The 16,505-nt window shown below is 44.7% G+C and overlaps 1 protein-coding gene across 1 annotated transcript in view; it reads right to left on the bottom strand.

The window, feature by feature from the left end:
* klf7a (Kruppel-like factor 7a) overlaps positions 1–16,284 on the bottom strand; it is a 33,342-nt gene extending 17,058 nt beyond the window's left edge. Inside the window, exon 1 of the mRNA XM_046382685.1 lies at positions 15,844–16,284. Coding sequence (XP_046238641.1) covers positions 15,844–15,945 — 102 coding nt within the window. The 5' untranslated portion in view covers positions 15,946–16,284. The remainder of the gene's footprint in view (positions 1–15,843) is intronic.
* Between the last annotated feature and the right edge of the window lie 221 nt (positions 16,285–16,505).

Here is a 16,505-nt window from a genome sequence, read left to right as displayed (position 1 = left end):
TTTTGAAAGTGCACAGTTCAGCAGTGTTCAGAGGCCTTTTCAACACAAACTGCATATCATCCTACTCATAAATACTCATACATCAATGAGAAAAATTCCTCACAGAAAAACACGTCTTTGAACATAAAAACGCAGCAAAACCACAAGACCCAGCAGGCACAGAAGTGTCAGAAGCACATAACACTGAGTTATGGTTGGGGTGAGGGTCAGGTCACAGTTTTTTAGTTTAGATCAAATCACTTAAATCTTGTTCTCTTTACTTCCCTCTTATGCTTCATTCCAGTAAAAAGCTGTAAATATTTGGTGATCACAAGATGCACTTCTCAAAGTCAAGCAGGCTGAGCGCTGTGAACCAGTCCTTAATCATGAACTTCTGCTTTTTATTCCCTGACTTTTAAGTTAAAAAATTCCATCTCTCTCTCTCTCTATCTCTCTCTCACTCTCCTCCAGTCCTCGTTTCTCCTCTCTGTCTCACCCTCTCCTCCCCTTCCATGGGGCCCTCGGCCTGGCAGCTGATCCTCTCACCCCGTCACATTTGGCCGGCGCCAAGCCGCCTGCCATCACCATCAAAGTGCAGGCTGCCTCCCAACTGTTAGCACCCCGCTACGTCGCTAATAAAAAGCCTGGGTTATAAATATGAACAGAAGAGCATGCATAAATGCCCTGAAGGAAGGCCCAAAACACCACTAAACAGATAAATGTAATGGGGTGGATACGGCTCATTAATTTTAGGATAACCGTGTTTAGATTTTACAGATGCCGTGTTAGAGACAAGGTGCTATGAATAATATTCAGAGATGATGCTGGCAGGGTTGAAAAGGGCAGTACTATAAGGGGGCCCCGAGCTGGAGGGGGTGACGCAGCACTATTGTTAAGTGCACTGAGGATGGCGAGGGGGTGCTGTCACATCTTTTCAGAGATGACCCATGATTCCCCGCAGCACCTTCTTTACAGGGTTGCATCTTGATTGTTGATCTAGACTGTTATACTGATTCTATAAAATACAAGGACTTTCATTATTAAGTATGATGTCTCCATACTGACGTCAAAATAAATATGACAAAAATCTCTTGCAAAATTATTTTGAAAGTAATTTGTGGAATTTGGTGAAATTATAACGCACCGGTTTCACACTTTGGGTAATTTTAATTATTTTTATTTGCTTTATTAAGTCAAATTTCAATAACACTCACAGTAAATACGACAGGTTAGCCCAGCTTAGCATTAAGACTGGCTGACAGTAAGGTGCCGCCGTTTTGTTTTTAGCCTCTTTTTAATACTTGTGGCTTCTTTCTGTACCTTGTCGTGACCATTTGTGCGGGCTGTATACATTTGCGATGTTGATGTCTTATGCTTTCACCACAGAAAAAATAATGTTTGCACAGAATGTGCTTTTGATTGTCATCATCATCTTCCACAAATTGGAAAAAGATTCCTTTTCAGCACTGACATGACATTTTGATTACTTATTTGGGCCATTTTTATATCTATCAGGGCTTTGATTACTCATTTTAAGAGTGGGTAACATTCAAGTCATGGATAATTTAACACTGGCTTCTCCGCAGCTTTGCTTCTCTCCTTTTGTTGTTTCACATTTAACTGTCAGTCTGTTTATTGCTTGTTGCATGCTTTTATTTAAATTGCACATTGTCATTGGTCTCAGAAAATAGGAGGGCCTTGGTTTGGTTCACAGTGTGTAAATGCAAAGCCACTGTGATACCAGCTCTGATTAAAATCCTTCAGAGAAATTAATCAGTTTTACCCTACAGGTAAAGCTGCACATCATCAATGTGAAAAGCTGGCCTGCGATGAACCGGGGAACCAAATTATCTTTTCTTTTCTTTTCTTTTCTTTTCTTTTCTTTTCGTTTTGATTTAATTTTTATGACTTGCTGTTACACTTTACTGGCTTTGTTTACAGCTGTCTTTGTTATTGCTTTTTGTAATTCAGGAATACACTTGGCTCTTTTATCTGAGCTAAAGTTTGGGCAGAGAGCAGTCTCACAAAATGCACGTCTTATCCTTCCAGTGTGTTTTAGGGCCTATGTCTCCCATTGATCTGGTGTGCCGGGCCAAGCCATCACTTTGAGGTGACAGCTAAATGACCAGTAGCCCAAGGCACTGGCCATCTCGCCAACAGCCTTTGTGTATTTGCGTCGCAGTGCCTAATCGATACGAAATGATACCGTGCAGGAGCTCATCAGCGGTGGCCGTCGCAGCTGACAGAGAAGGTAATCTATAGCTTCACTGAGCAATACTTACACAGAACCCCCCCAGCTGCACACATACACACACACACAAAATCTCCAAAAACTACTCCCTCCCCTCTAAGCTGCCCTTCGGGGTCTTTTCTCCTTCCCGTGTGCTCACTAAGAGCTCTGGCCACAGATTTCAGACTCCTTGGAGAGCAGCATGGCGTCATCGGCAGATCCCAGTAGAGCAGGGAACCTGCCTGCAGGGCCAGGAGGAAGGGAAGAGTGTGGGGAGCGGGTGGGGAGATAACGCTTCATTTTCCTCAACAGTGATCTGAGTAGCAGAGCGCCCTGGCTTCACCCTGTTACTCTCAATGGAGAGAGCAGCAGGGGGTGCGGTGTTTGGCCAGGAGGGATCTTAGAGCTCCCGATGCCCCGACGGGGCTTCGAAGCAACAAAGCAAAGCAGAGACAGAAGGAGCAGAGACATAAAGAGAGAGCTATAGTGCAGGGACAAAGCTAATCTATCTGCCTTCTCAGGGAGAAAAAGGAAGAGACAGACAGGTGAAAGATGGTTATTTGCACATTTCATAGGAGAGGAAACTTTGAAGAGAGCGTAAAGGGTAAAGGGCGAAGACATGCCACCTACAGATGCATAGGCAAAAAAAATATATGCTTTGCAGCTTAGTGGAGGAAAAGAAAGAGATGTGAAGCTTGAACTGCGGCAGACAGGAGTCCTCTTCCTCGTTGACTAACAGCTCCATCTCTTCAAGCAGCCAAGCTTCACCTAGCTTCAGATAAGACGCCACGGAAACAGCTTAATTACACACACAGCCTTATCAGACGACATTAGCCTTGCAGTAATAATCAGGGCCGCCGTCAGACCCTCAGTCAAAGCCTGGCAACGCTGCACTGTGAGGCGGTTTAACACAGTGCGGGCTTCAGGCTGATAACAGACACTGCCAGTTGTTAAATCACGATTTGTTGACGGAGTTTGAGAGAATAATGCACATTTGGTTGTAAACCTGACACCTCCTTCACACGCAGTCAATTTTTGTTTGGATGGATGCACTAATAGACACCTGGCCACTTTAAACAGTATGCAGGAAGCAAATGCAATTTTGTTTTGTTGGATTTAATGCTAAGACTTACATTTTAGCCACTTAAGTTGTCATTTTAATTCAGTGTTCAATCTTTAGCCCATTGCTTTCGGACATGGCGGATTGAAATTGTTTCTGTTGCAGAATATTAGGAGTATGAGGTTCAGTTCTGCTCATTTTGAAGCCAGAAAGCTTTACACGACACGCGGATGTGTGTTTGTGTATGGTGGGGGGGAATCTTCAAAGCACCTTTCATCTAGAGTGAAAGCAACAATGATGGAGCACTCAGAGCGCAAAAATCCTGGTGACCTCTGCTTAATGGAGCAGAAAGACATTTCCCATTGCTTTCTCCGAGACAGACACAACAGACGCAAGCATCCGCATCATCCCAGACACAAGAGACCTCCCCTCTGTCCTCCCCTAACACCACACGGATGCCAATATGATGAAGTCCTTTGCACAATGAAGCATTTGAAGAAATGATGGAGCTCAAACAAACTCACCAGAGGTCACCGTTGTGTTCATACATGTTAACAACTGGACATAATGTCTTTCTCCTGTTTATGTGATAACAAACTGGAAACCCTTTGAACTTCTGTGTTGGTCAGTAAGTAATTTAAAGGTGTCATATTGAGTTCTAAGAACTTGAGACCACATTTTTCCTGTTTTCTAAATCAAAGAATAACCATTTTTGGAAACATTCCCTTCCTTGTTTTATTGTCATTGAAATTACCAGGTCACCAGGAGAGACTCCAGGAAGTCATTACTCCTGGCCAGAAATTAGACCAGCACCCATCCCAGATTAAATCAACAGGACATAATGTGTTGATTACGGAACTTTAAAGGTGCTTAAAGGACAGATATTAGAGTCATCATCTCAACTCTTGGCAAGCAAATGAAAAATATATTTCCCAAAATGTGGAATATTTTACATCCCCCAAAAATGCGTACAATTGTGTCAAGCTGATGAATGTTTGAGTTATCAGTACGCACATTTGCTACAGTGTTTTTGTACCACAATAAAAAAAAATGCACATTTGGATAATCCATCTTTCCATGCAGACAAGCTAAGCATGTATCCTCCAAATTCTGAAAGTAGCTTGACAAGTAAACAGATTGAACTCGTGAAGATCTGCCGACCTTGAGATACAGACATTATTAAGAGGTCTTAGGCTCAGGATACAACAAGTGTAGTGCATATAAAGACCTCTCCTCCACCATCTAAATAGCTTGTGACAAAGTGTGGAAAATGTCTTTGTTCTGGTATTAAGTCGAGAACAGGAGAGGTGAGGGTGAAATAGGATAGAGGAGAGAGAAGGAGCATCTTGAGACTGGAGAAGATGAACGACGGAGAGGAGAATGAGACTGAAGAGAGAGAATAGCAGGGCATGGAGGATGGGGTGAGGAGGAGAGAGAGAGAGAGAGAAGGGGGGGGGTCTAATCCCAAGGACTGGAGCCGTGTTGCACTCTCTGGGGAGGGGAACTCTGTCTCTCTTTAACTGGATTTGGGTGAGCTGCTGTTTATCGGCGTATGAGTCGCCAAGCGCTCCCTCTCAGCTGTCAAAACCATCCTAATCTAATCAGGAGACATTTCAGCCATTTGCTTGCAACACGGCAGAGTGCAGAGTGCATATTGGACATGTTTGTGTGTTCATGTGTGTGTGTGTGGATGAACCAGAACATGTATGTGTGTCTGTGCGTGGATGGAGGGGGTCGGCGACAACAGTGGTTTTACACTGGGGTTAGCAGCTTGCAGCAGGATTTGGGGAGTCTGTGCTCCGGATGTGGGGACCCCATTGTGTGCGGCAGGCTGGCTAATCTTCATTACCGCACACAATGACGGGGCAAGAGAATGGGGCCTTGGCTGGAAAAGGCACGGAGAAACAAAAGAGCGGCGAGCAGCGAAAGAGCGAGGGGAGGAGGGCCGAAAATAACAGAGGAGAGGAGAGAGGGGAGAGATAAAGGGAACAGTGAAGCGGAAAAACTCTGCTTCCTCCTCATACAGTGTCAGTCAGAAAGGGCTGTTCGGTACCCCAATCACGTCCACAAACCGTGAAGTGCAACTGTGGAGCCATGCCCACACTGATAAGAGCCAAAATGGTTCATTCTTACATGCATCTCAGGTGCTAAATAAGAAGCCACCTCTGTTTTTAGCCAGTCCTCCTGTCTGGCAGGTGTTGTGTAACACTCAAATTGTCTGTTAGAGCCACAGTTTCAGGCCTCATCACTCATTACAACACCAAACCTCAGGCTTAGCTAAGAACCAAAAAGGGGGGAGTGTGTGTGTGTGTGTGTGTGTGCATGTTGCAAGCAAGCTGCAAGAAAACAAGCGTGAGCAGCAAAAGCAGGTCAGTGGCACAGTCTCACAAGGCCAAGGTGGATTAGCTCAGGGTTGTGTTGGAGCGTGTGTTTGTGGAGAATCTGTGCAGTTACGCAAGAGTGTGTACATCCAGGTGACTTTACATGTATCTGAGACCGTGCAAACAGGAGGTGGGCCACTGTCGTTCCTTCTTTATTCCCACAGCAATGCTTTCAAAACAAACCTGAGCGACAAAGATTAGCCCAAGCTGCTTAAAATATTGAAAGACGTCTCTTAGCCACTGCAACTGCTGTGGGCTCTCCTCCAAGAGAGGGAGAGAGAGAGAGAGAGTGCGTATGTGAGTTTAGGTTGGATGAGAATGGGTGGAGGCAGCACGGCAGACTGAACCTGTTCACCCCTCTGTGCAGAGTGGCTGGCTTTTCAGCGGGAAGCATAAGCGGAGTGCAAGGACGTTTCACCCCAATTTCATCCTGACAATGTACAGCTGCTCAGCGGCGAGGGGAAGAGAGTAGTTAGATACACTGGGAAAGCTGTTATTTAGCCGTGTGTGTGCGTGCGTGTGTGTGCGTGTGCTTTGACTGCTGTCCCACAAGTTGAACATTCAGTTTGGAAAAGGCATGTGATTGCAGAGCAAAAGGGTGAAGCGCCCAAATAAAAGCTGTGTTAAGATTTGTGGTTTTGAGATTTGAAGTTTTAAATTAATAAGAGTTTGCGACAGTTACAGTGAAACATCAGAACGAGTGCGTGTGTTTGTGTGAGTGAAGACACACCACCTGCTCCACTGATATTTTTAAGCAAAAAACATTTTTCTTCTTGGTACAGACGCAGTTATGAGCACACACACACATAAACTCTGTTTGTGGAGCTCTCGATGCCTCTCTCTTTCTCCTCGTACACACACACACAGACACACACCAATGAAAATTATTGATGTGCTCTCTTATAAAACAGTGGCTGCTCCCTAAAGTATTCCTGGCAACATCACAGGCTGAAAATAGCTGCCGACCCAAATAACTTTCCCCGCCGGAACGACGAAGGAGCCAGACCACAGCCACCGGCGACTGGCTTTACTAATTGGCATCATTTTACAATGAAATAATATCTGGGGCAAAAGACTGAATAACACATATGGTAGCGGTAAACTGGAGAGGGGGGACGATGTGCACGTCTAGCCACACAAATGCTTGCAGAGATGAACAGGGAGTGATTTGAGGATGGGGAAGCCTTCATTCTTTTCAGCATAAGTTATCAAATTCTCTTCCTTGAAAACAAGCAAGAAGGGAAACAGGTGGTGAAACATTTATATGACAGCATCAGTTTAGTTAAAAAATGGTTGAAACATCTACAACAGCTTTTTTTGAATGTTTTGTCTCTAGTCTCTAACTGGTAATTGCTGAGATTTGTTTCACAGATCCCCATATGAGTAGTGTTTTATTAATTTAGCATTGTGTAATAGAATTTATTGCACTTAACCTGAGGAGAAAATAGAGGAACCTAAGAATAGATGTAAATTCTCTTGTTGGGATAAGTTGTAGTGCCTAAAATTAGAACATTTGTGTGAGCACATTTGGCTTGGCCTGAAGACTGATAACACAAAAAGGCAAATACAGATTAAATAAATCATTTTGGTCTATAAATCAGTCCTTAATGTCTAAATTTTAGTAAGAGTATTTAAATTAATTCCTAATGCAAACTTGTCTCAGGTATTTTCAATCAAATCAGGTTGGAGTTTTCTTGATTTTCCTTCTCGTCTCACAACACAGAAATTCATTTTTACCACATTCTTGCAGCAAGTGTATTTATATTGTACATTTTTGTGCACAATAACTATCTTTTTTACCTCAAAAAAATCCCCTTTCCAGGAATTGAATCCAGAGTCGTATGAAACAGCCAATTATCTTTACCCAAGGCCCAGGGCTTCCGTCAGCCCACAAGACACCACCAAAACTCCCAGTTTAGACCAAAAACACAAAAAACAAAACATCAACACCGTAAAATGCATCCGGTGAACTGCTCACACACACACACATCTGTACTGTACATACAAGGAAGGAGAAAGAGAGGAGAGGAAGGCATAAACACAGATGTCTTTTGGCAGCCCAAATCTTAATTAGCACCAGGAGATTCATCTAATCAAAGGGTTGCCAGCCCATCATTAAGGCTAAAACACACACTGCTCTCCTCACATACCAGAACAGAACAATGGGAAACAGAGGTGCGCTGTCACGCTGATGAATGGCTCTCCCCACAGGTCTCATTAAATCACAGAAGGGCACTTCCCAGGCCGTTCGAAGGAGTTAAGCAGGGTGCAAAACCTTCTCGCCCCCTCTGTCTGTCTGCATTGACACTTATACTACCTTTTTCCAAGGCTTCATGTCAAAATAATATTTTTTCACAGTGAAAAATTGTGCTTTCAGGCTTTGACATATAGGCTAATCCCAATTCAAGCTAAATCTGCCCGGTTTTGAGGATACAAGTCATATCTTTTTCAGACAACTTAGCGCTGCAGGGGCTTGGAATGACTGAAACTACATGACAAACCCAGTTGGCTGGAGATTCCAGTGTCTTTAGGGTAATTTGGGACCCGGTTTAATCTTCCAGTGAAGCATCAGCAGCTGACAATGGAATACATTTTTCATATGTTCCTAACTACCCATCTGAGTCCTTGCCCCTGCTTTCAAATAAATCTATAATGAGATCAAGACTGAAGCTTGATCTCAAAGTAAGTAAAATACAAAGAATACAAAACAACGCCACAGTGATGATGCCAAAAGATTAAAAAAAAACAGCAGACGGAAATACAGAGAGATGAAAACAGGAAAGAGTGATGAAAGAGTGATGAATGGATGGACGTGTGAACAGGTAAAAAGGTCCTGACAAACTGGCCAACCACGTGGACAGCTTTTGAGTTCTGAGCCATAACAGGTGGAAAAACACAACTGGCATTGCATGTCGGACAACTGCAGCTGAGTGTTGAGGCTAACATTGCAAAGTGTGCACACGTGACCCTTACAAAGCTTACATAATGCAGCTAAAAGTCAATCACGCACCCTTCCTCAAAGCTGAAAACTGGCATTGTTACATCGTCACTGAACTCTGACACCCTGAATGGAAGCCAAGATAACAACCTTTTAAAAGACTTTTACAAAAGCACACTCTCTGCACTGGACACTCAGCTGTGATCTTCACCAATGACTGTATTGCTTTATAAACTATCCAACCGGCTCCACAGCGTGGCGCGTCCTTGCGGCTGTCACCACCAAGAGCTTAGGGCCCTGATTGATGACTGGCTTCAGATGACAACAACAAGCAGTGGTGTTTACTCAGGGCAAATTGCCCTTGTCTCTCTCCGCCTCCTCTTTCTCACCCTTTCTCTCGCTCCATCGTTTGTGAGAGAGATGGTCCACATGGTTGGATCTCTGGTTTCTGGATGGCTAGGAGTCCCTCGGGGTGGGATTAGCATCCCAGACTGACAGCTAAACAAACAAATAGGCCAAAGCTGGTCTTCCTGCTTGCCAAGGCTGCCTAGCAACAGGTAGGCAGTAAGATGGGATGCAACGTTTGGTATGTCGCATCCAGTGATGGCTGTAAAATGCCTGGACATAGTGTAAATGTGTGGCCGTTACTAAAGCCGATGGATTTACAAATATGTGAGCAGGCTGGAAGATTAAACACACTGTGGTCCAAGAGGGAAGAAGGGGAGGCAGTAACAAAGGGAACTGAGAACCACTTGATGTCTTTACATACTCAAGGCTCTTAGTGGCAATTATTTTACATGTAGCTTACAGAAATCAAGAGATCGAGTGAGACAACACACACCACAAAATGCAAAGTTTAATTCTGATGAGAACTGGCCTTTATAACAAGCAAAGTCAAATGTGCCAAGAGTTGCATGACAGCATAAGTGTCACTGATGAATCATCTTATTGTTTACTTCAGAAATCAATGTAGCCATGGGCTGTTTTAGCACTTCAAATCCAGCAAACTATAACATTTGAGCATGCTGATATTAGATATATAGGTGCTAGATATATAGGTGCCTTCATGTAGGGGCTTACAACAGTTGAGGGAAATACTGTGTACTTTTTTTTGCACAGATTAAACAAACATATTAATGAGATTTAGGGGTGCTGTTAGGCTGATTTGTTTACCTCACACTAACAGTTTCCCTTTGCTTCCAGTCCTTATGCTAAGCTAAGCTAACCACCACCTGGCTTTAGCATTATGGTTACTGACATGTGGGCGATGTCAGTTGTCTTAGCTAACTCTCAGCATGGAAGTGAAGAAGTGTATTCCCTTAAATGTTGAACTATTTCTTGAAAAAACTGCATTGTGACAGAAGTAAATGCTTTTGCTGCAACGATTCCACCAGCAGCTTTATTTGCGTCACGCTTTTGTATAAAAGAGCCTTTATTCAGCATTGTGCCAAATTTTGATTGCATAACTCTCCAGAGTTCAACTTTTAGCAGCAAGGCTGACTTTAAATGGGGGTTAGAGCAGGGCAAATCAAACAAGGCAGCTGTGACTTTGTCTTCTCAGAGTTTGTCAAAGAGAAACAGAGCAAGAGAGAGTCATGAGATAAAGAGAGAGAGGCAGAGAGAGAGTCGATGGTGATTCCAAAGCATAAAATGAGTGCCTGAGACTTCTCTTCCTTTCTCTTTTCTCCCTGCGGTTGCCAAGCCGGATGGCAGCAGCGAAGCATGTCGGATCACTGTAAGGTGCTGTAACGGCTTCCCGATTTCGCCTCAAATGATGTGAAAGTCATTGCCAAGCCATGTGTGCTGGTGTGAGCTGAAAAAAAAATGACTGGCTCCTCTTCTCACTGTTAATCAAACCTGGGGTGGCAGAGCGTTTTGCAGACGGAAGCCATACATAAAGATGTGCTTGTTCACTGCACTCTCTCTCACTCCCCGCTTCCTCTCCTCACCCCTCCACCTCTCCCCCATCCTCACCCTTGCTGTCTTTTTTCTTCCAGACCTCCTTCTCTTCTGTCTCAACCCCCGCCCCCACCCCCCATCTCTGACGGGCTAGTCACCAGAGCGTCAGACAAATGAATACTTCTTCCACTGTCTCTCTCATCAGCGCATCCAACCTTTTCATCAACGCCCATAAAGCAGTAGCAGGCACCTATCACTGGGAATCGCCTCTCAGCTGCCTGAGTGATGAGGCAGAGGTGGCGGAGTTCACTAAGCACTCTTAAGGATGAATGGATGGTACCGGGTCAGGGGGTCGCTCGCACATCTCATTATACAACATACACAAACCTGTGCAACTGCAGGCGAGGATGTGTGCATACACAGAAAACACATCCTGATCTCAAGAGAACATCCAGTCAGTGTAAGGCAAAATCACAAAGTTCTGTGTCCCTGTTTCTCTCATGTGTCAGCCCAGAGACAAACTGCATCTTTTTTTCCTAAAACTGACGCATTAAGTAATAACCTCGTGGCTGGAAACACTTAGAAGCGTCCAGCAGAGATGCTGCATTGTGCATTAGCGCACAGAAGCTCCCTTTCATGCCTCAGTGCATCACAGGCCAGGCCATGTCAAATAGATTCCACTTGGCATCCATCTTCAAGATCTTCTGACTGTTATCAGGTTAGAGGTGAGCAAAACAACACTCTGAGAAATCAATCAATTTCGTATTCAACATCTGAGCATCATGCGGTAGCACAGGCACTTTTTCTGGGATATCTGGAAATTAAGTGCAGATGCCAAACGTTGTTGGTGTATTCACATGAATGAAACAAACCACTCTGCTGTCCTGTCTGAGGTGAGTCTGCAACGCTGCTTGTCTATCTTCCATCACATTTTGAGAGTCTTTATGCAAACGGAACCAGACATCAGTGAAACTAAAAGGGAATTAACTACATTTTTCTTTGGAGGGCATGCAGACTTGATTTTAGGAAGTCCACGTCTCAAGCGTACAGTTGATGTGACATTTTAATAAAGCCACTGGTGTGAAACGAAGACACTACCAGAAGCTCTTTTGAGACAAATAAGATTAAGTCCCAGTTTGTCCTTCCTCCTCCTGCTCAGGATACCGAACTGTGCCGGTTGCAGGATTGATTTAATTTCAATTTGCATAAAATTACATCAAACAGCAGCAAGTAAAAGGTCACTGAGAAGATATGAGGTGTGTGTTTTAACGGGTTGGTTTATTTCAGCTTCCTACCTTGTCAAGGAATACATGACTCAGACATCTAAACTCATTCATTCTCATTGCTGGTGCGCTGCAAAGCAAAGAAAAGTGACTTGGGAACGTTGTTACATGGCAGCCGCTGTGCTACAACAAAACCGAGTTGCATACGGCGTGGGGAGAACTCAAAAGTCCTGAGCTTACACAACAGCCCTGCAGAGATCAAAAATCCATACTGCGCTAATTCTATAAGAGGAAATAGGTGAAAAAGGAGGGAGAGAAACGGAGACTGGAGGAACAAGGGATGGAGGAAGATGGAGACAGGAAGGAGGGGGCCGTTTGGCTGTGCTCCCCAGCCTGCTATGTGTGAGAAAGCAGCTGTGGCCTACTGAGGATTACATAACATACTGAGACACATACTCGCCGGCTTGCATATATGCAGACATGCACATGGCAGCGTATGGATTCATATGGATATCCACAGTTTCAGCTACATCTTCAGTCGCCTCTTCTTCTTCCTACTCCTTCTCTTTCTTTCTTTTCTCATCATGTTCTCTGTGGAAGCAGAGAGAGGGGTCACTGTGCAGCTCTGGCCTTCACCAAAGATTTAAAAGCCCAGTGAGGAGCAACTTTTCCCTCTGAGCCCTCAGCCAAAATACAAAATAACCCCATTTGTCTGAATCCCCATTTCTTCCCCCCGATCCTGAGGACATCATGCCTCTGCACCCTCTTCTTCTCTGGCTGTCTTTCTGCATGTGTACGTCGCTCCTGGGGGGGTTCAAGCCCAGCGGACTGTGAAATGCAAAACCCTGCAGAGGGGGAGAATGTGCGTGCTCGGCAACTTCCTCCACCTCTGTGTTCCTCGCAGCGGCTGCTGCCGCCGATGCTGCCTGGGAAATGTGCATGTTATCAAGTCCAGAGCAAGAACTGGATGTAAGTGGATGCATCTGAGCACGAGGGCTTACATATGGAGGTTGCGCCGCAGCGCCCTACTACTCATTCCATATTTAGAAACACCAAAGCCATGTGCAATCTGTCCACATCCACATATAGAAGTCCATAATGCACCATGCAGCAGCATACAGACATTTCGCTTGAGTAGGCATCAGGCACGCTACAGTCTACATGTGTGTATGTGCATGTGTCGAATCCCTAAGGGATAATATATGTGTATAGAGTGTGTCCTGAGGTAAATGACAGACAGCCATTTGTGGTGTCCTGTTACGTCCTACCCATCAGGGTCAAGTGCTGTGGATGAGGGCACGTCATCTGTAGAGCCTGACGGCACTTGAAAAATCGTATCAGCCTGAAATTCAATCCAGATGTTTCGTCTTTTAGATTTCAGCATCTGAATGTTCTGAAGATGCTGGCATTCATTTGACAGTGAAGCCAAATGAGGCTTTATCAGAGCGAAAGACAGTTTACAAAAGAGCATAACAAGCAGGGGAAACTGGAGCCAAGATGACAAGCAGTTTCTGTTGGTGTAAAGATGCAAAATAACACACGTACACTTTGCTTTGAGGGTTCTACATATAATGAGTAAGTTATGACAAACTCTGCTTGTTCCTAATCCAGCTCAGTCCTGCTGTTTGTTCCAACTCTGAACAACCAACTGTACTGGGATTTGGAAGCAAGACAGCACATTTCAGTTTGGCATAATTTGGTACAATAATGGAACAAATAGGAGCCTCAAATGTAGACCTCCAAAACACTTTTCTCTTTTTCTACTCCCCATCCCCCTATAACCGCCTGAATCATGCCTCACAGACACCAACAGGGGACACAGTCATCACTCTTGCCATCACATCTCAGGGAGCCATTTAGGGGGAGACTACAACGGCCTCCTATCTCACCATCAGAGCCCATAAAAGCATCAAATTCTAAATTGTGCCTGGAATACAGAGGGGATTGCTCAAACCGCGGGCCTTGGCTTGAGAAAGAGCCTTTAAGGAGAGCCACAACTCATAATTCATGTATTCAGGGAGGGCTTGGTGGCATCTACATGTTGCTACAATGAACATAACGATCTCTTTGTCATGAACATCTCTGTGCTGCTTGGGGAGAGGGGGTTTGAAAGTGTGGGGCAAATCATAATCCTTCTGCTCACACAAACACAGTGCAGTTTTCTTATCCCCACGAAGGGGTTGTTTTCCAAAAAGAAGTATCTTTAAACTCTTTAAACTCCATGACTGATACATTATCTCACTTTTTCAGTGATTTATTTTAATTATCGTCCTGTTTTGAATAAGGATTAGGGTAAAAATGGATCTTGGTGTGATAAAAATGAAGCGCTAAAGGTGCAAGAAGTGCTTCAGCTTACGTCTGTGGTGACGTAGATCTATAGACACTATCAGGAAAGGAATCTGTGACATTTCATTTTTGAAAAGTGAATCAGTTTATCCCACACTGGAGCCAGGTTCAGTGAGAGAGCTCAATCAATCTCTAAAATCAGATATCCCACGAGTGAAAGTGGCATTTTCTTATAAATAAGAGCAGAATACAACTGCTAAAATTGAGACCACATCCTCTGCATTTAAGAGATTTCACGATGGTTTTCTTTCACTCCAAAATGGACGCTAAGCTGCAGACAGTCAAAGAAAAACTGACATTTCCAGTGTCCACAGACAGGAGCTTTCCCAGCCTTTTGCCTACACATGCAGCTCTCTCTCTTCCATTTTCATTAGGTATTGATTTTGATACGTGAGGCTGTGGGTGAGAAACAGAGAGACATGCACTGCATATGGTGCACGCAGGCCCATGCAATTTAAAATCCACTGACAGTGAAGGCAGGGAGTTGGAGACTTGTTATGAAAAGATGCGTCGGTGGCTAACAGTAGGATGCCAATTAGGCTGCTTGGCCACAACGAATGGATCCGCGGTCACGCACCGGTTTCCCTCTCTCCTTCTCCCTCACCCCCTGTCACCCACCCCACCCCACCCCACACACGCACACACGCATACGCATGGAGCAGAGAAGTGGGGAAAAGCTGAAGCTCCTATTACATGAACAATACCGGCATCAAATTTCCAATGCAATGATTATTTTTTCTTTTTTTTTTTGCTTGGTCAAGTGCAGCATGGAAAGCATCATCACAAGCAGCAGCAGCAAATGCAGGTGGGCCGGTGGCTGCATGGTCTTTGGGCTTAGATACAGAAAATGAAGGGTTGTTTAATGAGAGATTTTGCTCATAAGTGTGGAAGGTGCGACTAAACTGAGACTGTGGATGGAAAAATTAGACATTAGGCTGAGAAACCATTTATAAAAAGTATAGATTTTAAGCAATTTTGCAACATAACAGGAACATTTATAGGAGTTTAGCAGCAGCAAAACCAAACACACATACACGAACAATAACACACTTCCCACTACAGAAATCTGGGCTGATACAATCAGAAAAGAGATGTGTGGTATAGTGTGTGAGGAATATAAGAGCAGTAATGGCCACGTAAAGTACCGGTGCGTCTCCGCACGCATCTATCACCATGTGGCCGCGTGGATCCCCATGCTTATCTCTCCATATTCATCCACTGAACTTGGATGGAGGAAGTGTGTGAGGAGGTGGGGGGTGGGCGAAATATGCAAGTGAACACGCAGATGACAGTTATTCCTTTCCTGCACTGCCTTCGCACATTTTTTTCACTACTGCATTTAAAGACGGTACAAAGCCAGACATGTTAAGAAATCTATTATGAATAAGAAAAGGGGCTTCTCTCAGTGCAGAGGGTGGTTAAAAACTCAGCAATCTGAGAGATGCAGATGTATTATTCACGACCAATTCAGTCCATATTATGGGATCCAGATCTTCATCTTCCCAAATCGCATTTGACAGCTTTATTACGCGCCGGCGTGCGTTCGCATCTTATCCACTTTGCCATCTCTCCGAAAATTGTCAGACATATGAGTGATATAAAGCATTTCATCTCCTCATCCAACCCCCCACCCCACCCCACCCCACCGAACTGCACACATCCAAGCTTCGGGGAAAAGTTGATGCCCGCATCTTGAGCGCATGTGAAGCCATCAGCGAGCGGACTGTGTGGTTAAAGGTCTGTAACGAAGGGCGCACGCCGGATAGAATGTGAAGTTGAGACGTTACCTGCTGCCAGTTCTCCTCCAGCGAAGGCATGGCAGAGAAGTAGCCGGTGTCGTGGACGAGCTGAAGTTCCTGAAAGATGCTGTGGTTCGCCAAGACGTCCATGCTGACCCTCGGTGATGGAAAACAAGATCGATCCACGAGAAATGTGCCTCCTTTTTTGGCTGTGTCAAACCTCTACATCCACTTTTTTCATATTAGTCCATGAGAGGAGATTAATTGCTGAGTGTAGAGGCTGGAAACGTTGCGATTAGAGTCCCTGTACCTGCGCGCATTATCGGACTCGGTGCGTAAAAGAGACTGGAGGTGATGGAGGCTCCATGCGTATCCTTGTTGCCAAAGCAGACTCTGGTAGGGAGCCAAAGCAGGGGAGTGGCTCAGTAAACGAAGGGGCGTCGTTTAGTTTGTCAATCAACTCCTCAGCTTGTCCATTTAAGGTGAATGGGTGGCTGAGGGGTGATTTGAGCTGCGGCGGAGCGCGGAGAGGCGGAGTTAAGCAGATTTAGTGGGCGCGATTGGCTCCAGTGTCATGTCACTCATGCCAAATATGGGCTCGATAGGTGAGCTATTTATGGATGGGTATATTAGATTGGGAAAAAGGTCTAAAAGGCTAGTCTGAGAGGAGAAGCCGTGGTGTAAACATCATGTGCTCACAAACAGAGCCG

This window comes from Scatophagus argus, chromosome 24 (genome assembly GCF_020382885.2).
Source record: "Scatophagus argus isolate fScaArg1 chromosome 24, fScaArg1.pri, whole genome shotgun sequence".
In the NCBI taxonomy this organism is placed as follows: domain Eukaryota; kingdom Metazoa; phylum Chordata; class Actinopteri; family Scatophagidae; genus Scatophagus; species Scatophagus argus.
The sequence above is the reverse complement of the archived record's forward strand: the minus strand, read 5'-3'. Positions and strand labels throughout refer to the sequence as shown.